At 44.1% G+C, this 14,244-nt stretch overlaps 2 protein-coding genes across 5 annotated transcripts; one reads left to right on the forward strand and one right to left on the reverse strand.

Moving 5' to 3' along the window:
* Positions 1–7,353, forward strand: LOC120830481 (selenocysteine insertion sequence-binding protein 2). The gene is made up of 18 exons (XM_040195150.2): positions 1–377; positions 838–980; positions 1,080–1,257; positions 1,350–1,425; positions 1,703–1,896; positions 1,987–2,071; positions 2,152–2,237; positions 2,449–2,592; positions 2,675–2,764; positions 2,893–2,973; positions 3,075–3,204; positions 3,326–3,480; positions 3,590–3,734; positions 3,823–4,006; positions 4,145–4,365; positions 4,745–4,899; positions 5,014–5,200; positions 5,340–7,353. The coding sequence occupies exons 1-18, from the start codon at positions 369–371 to the stop codon at positions 5,465–5,467; spliced, it is 2,391 nt and encodes a 796-aa protein (XP_040051084.2). The 5' UTR covers positions 1–368; the 3' UTR covers positions 5,468–7,353.
* Positions 7,354–7,991: 638 nt separating this feature from the next.
* prlrb (prolactin receptor b) lies at positions 7,992–14,215 on the reverse strand. 4 transcript variants are annotated; one of them, XM_040195232.2, is made up of 10 exons: positions 14,117–14,215; positions 13,737–13,953; positions 12,076–12,159; positions 11,642–11,774; positions 10,947–11,116; positions 10,037–10,203; positions 9,761–9,902; positions 9,560–9,656; positions 9,381–9,450; positions 7,992–9,293 (listed from the first exon to the last, which is right to left on the reverse strand). In XM_040195232.2, the coding sequence occupies exons 2-10, from the start codon at positions 13,756–13,758 to the stop codon at positions 8,616–8,618; spliced, it is 1,563 nt and encodes a 520-aa protein (XP_040051166.2). In that variant the 5' UTR covers positions 13,759–13,953; positions 14,117–14,215; the 3' UTR covers positions 7,992–8,615. The 4 variants fall into 4 exon arrangements, with proteins under 4 accessions (XP_040051166.2, XP_040051169.2, XP_040051167.2 ...); XM_040195235.2 differs by lacking the exon at positions 14,117–14,215 and having other exon boundaries at positions 13,733–13,878; XM_040195233.2 differs by lacking the exon at positions 14,117–14,215 and having other exon boundaries at positions 12,076–12,220; positions 13,737–13,873.
* Positions 14,216–14,244: the final 29 nt, after the last annotated feature.

A 14,244-nucleotide genomic window follows, 5' to 3' on the forward strand; every position in this document is an offset into this window, starting at 1 on the left:
GACGTACGTGACATCACTTCCGGCGAAAATCAAAAACATTCCAAATTAAATTGATTATAGGGCGGTGCGCTCACCAAATGCCCCTTGTCAAGATTAGGTATTTGGAAATGAAAAAAAGAAAACAAAAATAATATCGGACACCCGCGCGTTAATTATGAATTCAGAAACTTTGCACGCAACGTAAACATCAGCTGTTCCAGGGCGGCTCGACGACAGCTAGCTGCTAGCAGCTAACTAGCTGCTATGACACAAGTTGCTTAGCCCGGCTAGCGGACGCACTGTTGAGTTCGACACATGTGGCCCCGTCGTAACGGGGAGGTGACCGAGTGAACAGGCGGATATGTGACTGCATTTAGGGAAAGCTGAAGATGGAAAGGGTAACTGTAGTCAACGAAAAATAACGTAACGGTGGTTTGTTTTTGTTCAGCTAGCTAGCCAGTGACTAACGTAACGTAAACTTGTGGAAGCGTAACTTTTAGCGAACATTTGCTGTGCGTGTATACATTAAGACGATAGCTTTGACATTTAAAACGTGTTTTAGCAAACCAATCGAATGTTGGTTATCTCCCTTTCTAGGTTTTTCAAAGTCTACAAAACATTTTTTTTAAAAGTACTGTAAGCTAATGAAAGGTTAGATGCTAATTTGAGTTAAGGGCTAAATGTTTTGGTTGAATTAACTGTCAATCGCGAACGGTTCTCGAGTGGAGTGTGAGCCGTATGATGTGAATTAAAAACATCAGATCGTTATTAAATACGTGGGGCGACACGCGGCTTCACTAGCAGCCAAAGGTCGTGTTCCAGCAGGCTGATTATAACATACGATCTCTACTTGCCCAGGGGGGGAAACCGTCCCCTGCTGCCCAGTCCCGTGAGCCCAAACAACTGAGGAAACCGGGAAATGATTCTGCTGAGTCACACACGGACGCACCAGCAGCTCCCATTTCACCAAATCCATATCCGTCCGATCAGAGTTTAAGAGGGTAGGAGGACGATCGGTTATTTTGACTCGATTGAGTAACCATCACTTGACCCAATGGGTCGATGTCAAGCGCCTTATCTGTGTCAATGTGTCTGTGAAGGAACGCAAGGAGTTCGGGTCCGAGCCGAAGGCAGCGCGCATCAGATGCAAGTGGAGTGCCTGCAGGAAAGTGGGTGGATGTGTCAAGGGGTCACGGCTACAGCGGCGGCCGGCCTGTTCGAGACACCGGGGATGATTTCCTGCAGAGAGGCAGGTCCTCGCGGGGTCCTCAAGCTAAGGTGGGTTTGGAGTTTTAACCCGTCGGCAGGATCGGACGGAACAAAATGTCTACATGAAATTGGTTTTGGTGATTTTGTCTCCATCAACACAGACGTCAAAAGGCAATAGTGGTGTTCATGCTGAAGGCAGAGTTGTGGGCAAGAACTCACTGGATCCACAGCAAAAAGGTAGATATCACAGCTTTTTATTCATTTCAATGATGTATGTGGTGGAAGAAATACTTCCCGCTATTGAGTCTTAATGAACAGTATAGTAGAATTACTCTTCATTGTAATACAGCAGTCTTTGCCTTCCATTCTACAGTCTTAATATCTAACAGGAAATTCATTTGGCATCTTTAACTTTTACCTGAACGATCCCAGGCGTGAATCCGACCACTGATTTTAATCAGTAAAAATGATTTTGGCGCATTCTTTTTGGTAAAACGTATTAATTGCTCCTCAGGGCTTCGAGGGGGCAGATCTCTCCCGAACTCTGCAGAGCCGGACTTGGTCCCATTCGAAGTGAAGATGACAGACTTTCCCGAGTTAGCTGTCGGTTCACTGGGAAAAGGGGATCCGCCTATTCAGAAAGAGAGCCGGGGTCCAACCATTCCGTCCTCGAGCCCCCAAATGCGGATAGCGGCATCTTCCTGGAAGGTAAGCTCATTGAAATATCAGAGGCGATATCGTGATCTGCTACTAGTTATGCTATAGAATTTGGTGCTGATTTCATTTTTCGTTGAAAAGTCTGTGAGGAACGGACCCCCAACGCAAACTGACCCCCGACAAACTGGCAATAATGATGTGCCAGATTCTCCCGCCGAGTCACCAGGTCGGTGAAAGTGCCCGCAGTCAGTCTTTTGGTGACTATAAAGCAGTGCACATTCACGGTATTTTTCTTTTTGTGAACAGGTCATCTGGGCGGAACGTCCTGGGCCAATGTTGCCTCTCAGCCTCCAAAGAAACCTGTCCCGAAAGAGAAGACAATCAATGAGCAGGTTAGGAGGCATTTTGTTTCTATTCAGGCTCTTGGGCGTAACAGCGCAATCTTTACATGGTATTGCCCGTCTCAAAGTGTTTAATTAATACATGATATTAAAAATGAATTACACTAAAAGATGTGTTCTTGCCTTGAAACCCTTAAAAGTTTTCGGCCTGTAGATTTTGTTTTTAAACATAGTTCTCCTTCACTTGTTGTTGTCTCCTCAGACAGAGGAAACGGCTGCACAGCGGGAGGAGGGAGCTCCGGGGAAGAGAAAACGCAAGAAAAAGAAGAAGGCTAAAGGTGCTGTTGAAGATGCAGAAGAGGAGTCAGAGGAGCCAGCAATGTATCAGGAGCTTCCAAAATTTGAGGTTAATAAGAAGATCAGCATCCATATTTTAAATTCAAAAGTTGTGATGGAAGATGATTTTAGTTGCAATGTTGCCTTCTCAGGATGAAGAGGAGTTTCCAGGTTTGTCTCCTGCTGTGACCAGAACTGAAAGATTGAAAACCAGCAGCTATGCAGCAAAACTATGCAATGAGGTACACATCAACAGTTATTTCTCCTCCCAGTTGTTTTTACATTAGAATTACTATACTGTGTCCTTTTACTAAAATGCACATAAAATGGGGGGATACATTACAGTTACATTGCGTCCTCCCCACCCCAGGAAAACCAAAGAGAAGGTGTTCAGCGTCAGTCTGCAGACCACAAGGAAAAAGCACCTGCAGAGACGCATAAGAAAGGACAGGTTTGTGTTTGTCTTACATTCAAATTGGGCTTTGTCTTTTGCTATTATCCGACAAAAAAAAATACAATGGAGATTTTATTTTTGGGTTTCCTCATTTCTAGAAAGTTGAAAAGGTTTCTGGCAAGAAAAGCAAAGTTCCCATTCAGCTGGACATCGGAAACATGTTGGTCGCCCTCGAAATGAAGCAATCCCAAAAAGTAAAGCCGGACGCCAAACCGGTCATTCTCTCAGGTGGGCATCTGATACGAAGGCTTCCTAATTTCCTTGATAAAGATTATTAGAATAATATATTTAGCTTGATGGATGGAACCGTAGCCCAGAATAAGTCTCTTTTTAAATGCTCCATTGGCAGTTGGTGGCGGACTGACCGTTGTCCAGAAGCAGAAGAAGCTGCCCTCGCACCAGGATAAAATTGCACACAATCCTCTGGACTCCACCTGCCCTTTGGTAAAGAAAGGCAAGCAGAGAGAGGTGCCCAAGGCCAAGAAACCCTCCCCTCTCAAAAAGGCATGCCCACATACGTACTCCGGACCAAGTAACGCTGCACAACATTTACTGAGAAGGTATTTTCAGCTGTGCGGCCTTTTATTTCTTTCTTTTTTCTTCTCTTTCTCAGGTAATTTTGAAAGAACGGGAGGAGAGGAAACTAAAACGTCTGCTGGAAGAGAGGGGACTGCCTTTGGAATGCGAGTTCACACCTGCTAATGATGGTGATGTTGATGCTGCAGAAGAAGGAGGACCGGTCGAAACAAATGCCACAGGTTGGATCGAGCACGCAAAACATGCTTTTGAGGAAGACGATTGAGGAAATCACTGACTGGTAGCTCATATTTGACTTGTCGTCTGCAGCCTCCGATGAGGTTGGAAGTCCGAAAGAAGAACTTGAGGATCGGTCCGACTTTAACGGCGCAGAGCAGGTGGTGAACAAGGCTGACGAAGAGGCCGACAAAGACAAAATCGTGGAGCAACGGACCATCTCACCTGTGCCCTGCCCAGCCAGTCGACCCAAAATCCACAGCAGAAAGTTCAGAGAGTAAGACCGTAAACTCCTCACAATTTGTAATGTTCGTTGGCTGTGCAGAAAACTGAAAAACATTTCATCACTGTTTTTATTCTCAAGTCTTTGGCAACTGTATATTGTAAAAGTATGCCATATTGTTGTGCATGTCAGTTATTGCAGTCAGATGCTGAGCAAAGACGTGGATGAATGTGTGACGGCTCTCCTAAAGGAGCTGGTTCGTTTCCAGGACCGCCTGTACCAAAAGGACCCCATGAAGGCCCGCATGAAACGACGCATTGTGATGGGGCTCAGGGAGGTTCTGAAGCACCTCAAACTCAGGAAGGTCAAGTGTGTCATCCTCTCGCCCAACTGTGAACGCATCCAGTCCAAAGGTACTCTCACAGTGGCACCGCTGCAAGATTGTGTGTGTTTCTGTTCGACAAATGACTGAAACAATTGATTGCCCCGAAAACCGCAAACTGTATTCGTTCTGCTTGTTTTTGGGATGATCCCCAGCCAAACATCCAAGCCTCTTAATCTCCTTGCTCTTTTGACAAAGAAATGTGTTGACTAGAGGTTAGAGAAAGTCGCCTTCTTCGTTTTCCGTTTCATCCTCTACGGATAGAATTTTAGCACTATTATAGCAGCTTAGTGTGGACATATGGCCATAGGTGAGAGAAACAGATTCCATAGCAGATTTATAATTGACTCAATTAAACCCAGGGGGGGAAAAAGCCCCGCTAGGTTCTTAAGAAATGTCCCTTTTCATAGGCGGCCTGGACGAGGCTCTTTACACCATCATCGACACCTGTCGGGAACAGGGCGTCCCGTTCGTGTTCGCCCTCTCCAGGAAAGCTCTAGGTCGCTGCGTCAACAAGGCCGTGCCTGTCAGCCTGGTGGGCATCTTCAACTACGATGGTGCACAGGTGCAGTACGATACGTGCTACTGTTCCAGACGTGAGCGGTGATCTCACAACCACTCACCTTTCAATGCACAACATTAAGAAGAAACCTGAGCAGCTTTTCTGTCTCACCCACAGGACTTCTACCATAAGATGATCGAGTTGTCGTCTGAGGCCAGGAGAGCCTACGAGGTGATGGTGTCCAGCCTGGAGCAGACGGGCCAGGCGGACCCGGAGAGCGTTGAGGAGAAGCTGCAGATCAGCAGCGCGGCTGAGGAAGCTGAGCTCGGACGTGACATCACACCGCCAGAGGAGCCAGAGTACAGTGAGTTTAGTCCTCCCCCAATATCTGTGACAGCTGCTCTTTTAATGGATTTGGTCTTAGGTTTGATTATGTCCCCCCTGGCCTCCATTGGAGGTCAAGTCCAAGTCAAATCATTCTCTTTTTGTATTTCTTTCTCCAGTGAAAATCTGGAAGAAAATGCTGGAGAAGGATTACAACCACAAATTCCTGAACTTTGAGGAGCAGTTGAGCTCCATGCACTTGGACAGTGTATGTGCCGAAAACACGGATGAAGATGACAAGAGTTGACAGTGCCGAACCCCTCTGTGCCTACACGATGAATGGAGCAACTGATCACCAACTCTGAAGAAACTAAAACGGACTCAATCACACGTCCAGATAACACAAGCTGCTCCGCTGCAGTGGTTGTCTACCTGAAGATTTTTGTAAGGAAATGATTATGTTGCTATGGTTTACAATTATTATTTTTTTCTTATTTTTAAATAGATTGAACACAAAATAATTATTCATTATCAAACTTAAGAAATGTTCTGTTTTAGTTCAAGATAATTAGGTAGAGCTATGTACTTTAAGCGTGTGTGGGGGTTAAAAACTGGAGATATTTAATCAGGACAAGACCACTAATCCCTAAATATGAACTTTTAAACATGTGGTCTGTGAACAAGACCAGAGGGTGTGCAGGTCTTTATGCACTGAATGTATCTACAGTGTATCAATACTAAGAAGTTCTCAGTGGAGCCATTAAGGAGCATTCTGTTTTTATCTTATTAATTCAGTCAGGTTTAATGCATGTCAAGGTTCTGGCCTCTTTGGTCCTTTTTTGTTTTGGGCTTTGGAGAGATGAAGGAGGACATGGAGGGAGACAGCATTCATGCAGCAAAGGCCCTCAGCGTTGCAGTTACTCTAATTGATGAGGGCCAATAAGATAAGATAAGAAAAACTGTGGGAAAGACTTTCATGTTGGATTTGTAACAGTCACACGTACAGTTTGAACACAGGTATTTTTGCTTTGAATTTGCTTGAAGTTTTTCTCAGTGTTTTTGGAACCTTATTGTTAATATAATTGGTGAAGGTTTACTTCACGTTAAGAACCTGATTTTTCTAAGATTCACAAAGATAGTGATAGACTCCTCACTTATTTCCGTACGATGTTTCACAGCCTCAAAATCTAATTAAACCTTATTTGACCCTTTTTCTTAAACTCTAAACTCAACATGTCATGGTAGCTATGTTTTTTTTAATCTTGATTGCACTACATAGTAGAGCCTGTGTTTTTTATTTTTATTTGTATGAGACTACCAAAGTACTAAACATTTCATATAGTACTACTTGTGATAGATGTAAATTGTAGCGATTTTCTTTAATAGGAAAGACAAAAAAATGTTTAACATCATCTGCTGTTTACTTGAAAAAGCTTTTCTCATTTGTTTTGTTGTTCCACATAGTGAGGAATAAAAAAAAGTAAAAAATATAATAAAAGCTAGGTGGCAGTATGCATTAAAAAAAAGACAAATAACTATTTGAAACTTTAACAGACCGTCGAGGAGGAAAGACATTTGATCTGAAGATCACATGTGGTTGTGCATATTGCGGTTATAAGATTGAGTTAATGCAAGATGCACTTGATAACCCGCTGAAGTCCTGTTAATGTTAGAGGACAGATGGTTTACAGGAAGTAGACCATTGCTTTTGTTTCTCTTAAGTTTTGCTTCGGATCAAATAAACAAAACTTGACGTCTTAATTAGCTCAGCTAGAAGACAGAAATGTTCAATTCCCCCCACCAGTGAATAAGCGTATTTCACATAACATCAAACTTTCTTTAAATTCTACACCGTAGTTCAAAACTTCTGTAGTAATGAGAAATGAAAACTGAAAATGAAATAACATTTTTTTTAAATGCTTGATGACGAAAAATTAAAGATTCTTCCAGATTTAGCTCTATTTAACCCTCGGATATAAATTATTGTTGCTAGATGGACTGTAGAATGTATATTTCCTATGAGAATCTAGATAGAACCAATACTACAAAAAGGAACAACAAGGAAAGCGTGAACATTCAAAGTCGAATCAGGGCCGTTCTAATTTCTCCTTTGAGCTGAAATGAATGCACAGTGTATGCAGAGTTTACTAAGTGAGTGAATGTGGGTCATCAATAAACAGACAAATGAATTGATTTTTTTTGGAATGATGTACATTTTGTCAATAGATATTACACACACCTCTAGACAGCAAAATTTTGGAATGAAAACCAATGTGAGTTATAAATAAGTTATTTTATCATCAGTTGCCTTTTTAAGTATCATGCAGAAATAAGAAAACGTTTGTGCTTATGTCTGTTTATTTTTTCCAGAGAAATCTCCCGTAGTGTGATGACTTTGAAAGACGCAGACCTCTTTTCTGCGCTTCCCAGTTAGATTAGCAAACACTTTGTACAATCATTATGTAATCATTTCATTAATCTTTTTAATCTATAAATCCAATGCAAAAAGACCAAAACTAACAGATGGGAATGTTGGAATGTAGCTTTTCAGGCATCGAGTCAAAAACCAAAGAAATCTTGATGCTTCCAGATTATTGTACGTATGAATATTTGGTTAACGTGACAAATTTCAGCACTTAAGAACGTGTTGAGAAATTTATTTGAACAATTTAAACTACTGCCCCACGATCCTCCGTGGGCCACTCACGTTGTAGTCTACATCAGAGGTCTTCAACACGGGGTCCGCGGAGGTACTGCAGGGGGGGGTCGCGAAATGTTTGGTTGATAAGACAATTTTTTTTCCACAAATTTAAATGTCTTCAGAATCAGAATTGTATTTATTGTCTTTATTGTTTATTGTTACACATTAACATAAATCCAACATATTGTAGCGAACGGATAAATTATTGGAGAAGACATTATCTTTCAGTCCGCAAAACACACATCCAGCTTCCCACAGCAGCTCTCTCGAGCTGGGCACCGGTTCACTCACAGCACCTTTCATGCTGATACGACAGCAGAGGCACCAGTTAATCAGATCACGTTCATGCTCACGTTAAAGTGCAAAGCTTAAAAATAAAAGATGGCGGACGAAACTCTGTAGAATAGGGGGTCCCTGCTCCATCTCGCCATCAGTTTGGGGGTCCTTGGCCTGAAAAACGTTGAAGACCCCTGGTCTACATCCATATCGCTCCCAAACGTTTGTCTCGTTTTATCAAACATTCATTTTGTGGATGTGACCACCTAACGGACGTCCGTGCCGGCTTTCTTTAAAAAGGATTCCTGAGAGATCCAGAGGCTCCTGAGTTGTGGCGTTCCGAGGATGGGACGGCCACCTCACGACCACCTCACCTCGACCGCCAAAATTAAACTGGATCATTCTCGAGTCGCGGTGGACGTTTGTGTCAAATGTTCTCTACGAAAAAAAGGTCAGCGCCGCGGCGGAGCTAAATGTGCTAAATGTGTACGAAACGGGTGGTGTCCACGTATCCGCTTTGGACAAGGTCTGCGCACATGATGGCCTTTCCCGTCTTCTGGAGGGGACACACTGCGTAGTGGTTTCCCTTCGCTCTACCCAAAGCGTCCACCGCTGCGGTTTGAGTCTGCAGGGTGACCACGTTGTCCCCGTCCACCTCCTGCACCCGGCTGTAGTCCTCCTCTAGGTGACCTTGTAACTTCACGGCAACGTAGCCAGAGCTCCCCAGCGAAACGTTCTCCGTCTTGCTGATGAGAAGATGTTCTCCATTCACCTCTTTCAGTTTGCTGTAGTCCACCGGTTCCTCGTCCCGCGCCTGCGCGGCTTCCACGTGTCTCTGGACGTCCACGTAGCTGCTGTTTGTGAAGGGTTCGACGGCGCCGTCTACCGCAGAGCGATCCGTTTCAGCAGTTCTTTCGTCATCGGTTTCCCGCTCGCGCTGGCTTTCCGTTGTGTCCTCAGAGTACAACTTTTCGTGGTCCAAGTTGAAGCCAGCGAGGATAAGAAAGCTTTTGTTCCTCTTTTGCAAACTGGAGGGCGGATCCTCGTCATTCTCCGTCACAATCAGGTACTCCTCCATTGGTTCCTTGCAGGCTCTGATTGAATGAAAGCTGTGCATGACCAGCAGGACATTGTCGACCGCTTCGGATCCCCCTCTCTGGAAGTCAAGAGTAAATCAATTAAAATCACGACCCGACCACCAAGGAAACTTATGTTGGAGAAAAAACAGCAGATTCAGCGTTACATTGAGAAGTTGAGCGTCAATGTCCCTTATCTTTGGCCCAGGAACGGGGGGCAGAACCCACTGCTTCACACTGGAGATCAAAGGAAAGGGAATCATCAGTCTAATTATTCATGTATTATTCAGTATCATCAGGATTTCATTAGAGGAGTTTTGCATATTTTTTCACATGAGATACTTACGATTTCCTCTTCACTACCAAGATGGACACCGCCGTTATGAATGGAATTGCAGAGAGGATGGAAACCATTAACCAAAATCCTGCCTCCTTGTGATGATCTAAATAACAAACAATTTTAATAAAAAGCAGTCGTTAGTAATTGCACACGTTGCTACCTAATGGTAACGTCAAGTATCTTCTGTAATAAGCCGCTGAGACTCACAGTTGGGGATTTCCACACAGGTGGAGTTGCTCCACTCACTCCAGGAGCCGTGGTCGAGTCTGCAGCGCACCTGAACCGTGTACACGCTCCCAGGAACGATGCTATACAGGCTGAAATGAGTTTGTGTACCTGACGTGTACTCCTGGAGAGGAAGAACGGAGAAGAAAAACACGCTGTACTCCCACTCAGGTCAACGTGACAAACTTTAAAAATATATATATAATTTAATGCTAGGACCAGATTGCAAAATGATCTGTGTACATTAACTAAACTCACTGCCCACTTGTTGCCGGTGTCTTGTCGAACTCTTAGCTCATATTTCACGGTGACCCAGCCGGACTTGATGTCCGTGTTGGAGGGCGGCTCCCATCTGATGTGAAGTAGAGGGCTGTCGTCGCTCTTCTCCACCAGCAGCGTCACGTTGTCCAGAGCGTCGGGCTTCACTGCAGAGACAGAACAAGGTCCCGAGTCCTTAAAGAGCTTTGAGCGAAACGCAAACGTGTGTGCGAACATGGACAAATGCGGGGTATAAATGTTCATATTTCTGTCAAAAGCAGTTTACTGAATCAGAGACCACCGTTGACGTGGTCTCGTGCCGCTAAGCGTCTTTGGAATGGAGTTACCATTTCGTCACCTGGGACTAGACCCGGCTCCACACGTAGGCTCTTTAAAAAAAAAAAGTACACATGCACAACCGCCTGCAGAGCCCAACAAAGGCTGTGAGACGTGATCCAACACCGTACACAAGATTCACACACGGAGACAAACCAGTTTGGCTTCATTATGTACAGGTTTTAATTTGGGCCTCATGTCTGTCGCTCAGTGTTTTATACTCCTTACTGAACCCATGAGAGCTGCACGGCCCAGCAAACTGTGGCAATCAATACAGATAACAGATTTCTACAGATAACCGCCACTCAGCAGAGGTTTCTGCTGAGTGGCGTCTTCTACTATAATTGACACACATTTTGAGTAAGTGCTTCAGTCCGAGTGCGACACAAAAGCACTGTTGAGCTACGCAGATGAAGTTATGCTTCATTATTTTTCGTCATTTTGAATCCATTTGATCAGAACATTTCAACAATATTCACTGTGTTATGAAACAACGATCCAGATAAAGTCAAGGGGGAGGTTGCTGCTCTATAAGAAAGTAAGTGGTATAAATAGCTTAACGGGCAACACCTACCAATTTCCATCACGTCCATCTTGTACGGCTCTGAGGAGGCGTTCCCGAGAGCGTTGCACGCCGTCACCGTCAGGAAGTAGTCGACCCAGATGGAGGTGTGTTCCTTATCAAAGAAACACGAGTTTCTTCCTGCCGACCGATAGTCCGGACACTCGTGCGTTCCCTCCAACCTGTACGCAGACAAAACATGACCTTTAGCGAACAGCAAACACTGCCAGAGGCAATTTGTTTACATGCATATATGACCAGGTCAGCTTGCTGTTGTTAGTAAATAAATGGGAAGCTGATGCCTACGTGGCCCTAGTTTTGCAGGTATTTGGGCTTAAAGCACAGAATTAGTAAACATCGATGGCCAGGTCACCGGGGGCCAACAGTTGCGATTCATCCTCTGGGGACCGCGACTGGCTGTGCAAAGCCCGTGCAAACCAATGAGAATCAGCTTCATTGGCGATCCATCCAGTAGCTGTGGGGGTATTTCATGCTGAACCAAAGAGGTGGACGAGCCGACTGACCTCGCTGGTCAGTATAGAATCAAATCAGCGCTGGGATTTTTTTTTTTTCTTGCACAGAAGATGTTTCGTTTGGATGATCGAGCACAAGTGTTGGAACAAGAGACCCGGTTTTGCTTCCACTGACAATATTACACAACGTGATAACTCAAATTCCTTGAATAAAAACGTAACAATTGGACCGGCCTTTCTCTCTCGTAGTGCAGGCGGTGCGTGGTGGGCAGCCCTCCGTCGGTTCCCGGCTCCCACCAGCAGGTGAACGTCTCCTTGTCAGGGGACCTGCATCCGAGCAGGACTGGTTTCCCTGGTGGAGACGTGCCTGGCAACACACGTGACAAACAAACATCAGCTCCTCATCCCCCACTCAGGTGAAAATTCTCTTTTTTTTTTTTTCCAAACGTCGGTGTGATTTAAACAACAGGTCGGATCTTAACTTGAAAGCAAACTAGCGACACGGGATTGTAGACCGGGTTAATATTTGTTCCTCCACCCCGGTTCATGGAGGTTAATATTTAAACCAGCTCTCTAAACCAAGACACATGAAACCAGATATGTGTGCAATGCGATTGTCCATTACAAATTATTCATGAAGACAATGAGGTTCGAGCCTTTCAACTTACTGTTGGACTCTGCAGACAGCAGCAAGAGCAGGAAGAGCAACGCCACCCCGAAACCTCTCCTCATCCTGGGACTGTTCGTCACTCCTAAAAGGGTATGACATCCCAGGTAGGGTAATATAGGGTAATATAAACTGGGTGTTTTCACCTACAACATAGAGATATGAAGGGAAAACAGTGCGCACATCAGATACACGTTGTAGCCAACAACTACGCGCGGCCACCACGCAGCTGGTTCCTAAAAGAAATCTGGTAGAATTGTGTCAAAACTGCAAAAGGAAACCGTGTGTCTTCAGTTTCGAAATACAATTGAGTCATAAATGTTTATTGCGGCCTTTTAAACTAACCCCCCCCCCCCTTTCCTATTGTGCCCCTTTCAAATAACATAAATTAACTTGAGGCCGTCTTTGTTTTGTACTTCCTTATTCAAAAGAGCTCATGCACATTCTAATACACTGACTCAGATAAAGATCAAACACACACACACACACATACACACAAACACAAACTTAGTCTCACGCACACAAACTAGCGGCACACTACAAGACGCTTACCTGCCTTTAAGTCTCATGCTTATCTACGGCAGGATCTTAAGAGCCTTTTGAACTGTACTTTGGGTTGAGTGATTTATGCTCGCTGTTTCAAACTCCCTGATCTTTGTATTGCAAAACATTTGGTCACGTGATGAAGCGTGACAATGCTTTTTCCTCACCTGTGAATTTACCGGTAGCCTCAAAGAGGGTTACACCTTTCCACCGTTTTTTTCCTCCCCCCTATTTGTGTTTACACAGTAAGGTGAAAACTAGCTCGGTGAGATGCCGCAACAGCCAGTTTATGACAAGTTGTAGCACGGTCGCACGAGCAAGGCAGGATCTAGATAAGACTTATTTCTCAATTCTGACAGGAGAAAAGCAGAACCGGGCGCTAAAAAGCTTCAGCTTCACACTGCATGAATTTTGTCCAAGGTAACACTGTATAATGTGGTTTAGTTTAGGACATTTTTTTTTTATTCTCACTCAAACCCATAACTTCGCAGCCATTGTTATAACTAACGAACCTTGAGTTGAATCCACTTTAACATAATAAATAAGTGGACTAATTTGCTTTCATTCAATTTCATTCAATGCAGTAAAAAATCTTCCGTATCATAAAAATACACGTGTTAATTATAAGACGCATGCTGAAACTGTTCCATTAGGTTTGTAATATTCTGTGTTGTAACATGAGACACATGTACAGTGTAGTAGAGAACATGTGGAGTAAATATAATGTCTCATAACAATATCATTATTCGGTTAATTGATCAGGAGAAAAACCACCGAGTCCTATGATAATCTTTTATGAAACCGGCTGACAACAGTTTTATTTTAAGCTGTTCGAGATGTCACTACAATACAATATTTCACCAAACATGGCCTGTGTTTACAATACACACCTTTGGATGGATACACTTGATCTATGATATATGCTCATGTTACGCCTAGTTTTTGTAGACCTAATTGCAAGCAAACGCACAATACAACTAATAAGGAAATACAGGCTTCCAATCGCTAAACATGACACACATGACAACGGCCGCGGGCTCAGTAAAAAAAAAGAAAAAAAAGAAAAATCAATCGACACAAATGAACAAATGTTTACAGCGCAGGTGTTCTCTCACCTACCAGGACGGGCGCCGACTCCCATTACATAATCCAAAACAGGCCGGGACGGGACGACGGCTGTCCTCCTTCACTCATAACGTGACTCCGGCGACGGTGTTTGCACACCTGCGTCTGCTCGTTAGCAAACGACCTGCGGGAGAGAGACGTCCTCTGAGTCGCGAAGGGGGGGAGGAGCTTGTGTCGTCACGACCCGCCTCTCGGTGTGATAAGACCGCTGCTAATTAGAAGAAGAAGAAAGAAGTTTAAACACTGGTAACGCTGCCAGGCAGGAGTGTACGTATGTGTACGTGTGGTATGAAACAACAGGTGGGATATAATTTGAGTTAAGCAGAGAAATATCGACATTACAAAAAATGTTGGCTGGTGACCGTGACTGTTACCGAAGAGCCGAGGAGCGTACTAAAAAAAAAGAATCATCGTTCCTTGGTGATATCTATCTTGACGCGAACACAACCTTTGGCGAAGTGGCCCGGATGATCTTTGTAAGGGGGGAAGAGACCTGCGAAGT

Source organism: Gasterosteus aculeatus, chromosome 13 (genome assembly GCF_964276395.1).
Source record: "Gasterosteus aculeatus chromosome 13, fGasAcu3.hap1.1, whole genome shotgun sequence".
Classification (NCBI taxonomy): domain Eukaryota; kingdom Metazoa; phylum Chordata; class Actinopteri; order Perciformes; family Gasterosteidae; genus Gasterosteus; species Gasterosteus aculeatus.

Excerpts from the sequence above, each read along its gene's own strand:
- LOC120830481 (XM_040195150.2), top strand. Across the intron at positions 2,765-2,892 it reads CAGCAAAACTATGCAATGAG|GAAAACCAAAGAGAAGGTGT; the intron begins GTACACATCAAC and ends TCCCCACCCCAG. Across the intron at positions 4,007-4,144 it reads CACAGCAGAAAGTTCAGAGA|TTATTGCAGTCAGATGCTGA; the intron begins GTAAGACCGTAA and ends TGTGCATGTCAG.
- prlrb (XM_040195232.2), bottom strand. The coding sequence starts at position 13,758 with ATGGGAGTCGGCGCCCGTCCTG. Across the intron at positions 12,160-13,736 it reads GGGAGTCGGCGCCCGTCCTG|GAGTGACGAACAGTCCCAGG; the intron begins GTAGGTGAGAGA and ends ATACCCTTTTAG. Across the intron at positions 9,451-9,559 it reads TTGGTAGTGAAGAGGAAATC|TGTGAAGCAGTGGGTTCTGC; the intron begins GTAAGTATCTCA and ends TTTGATCTCCAG.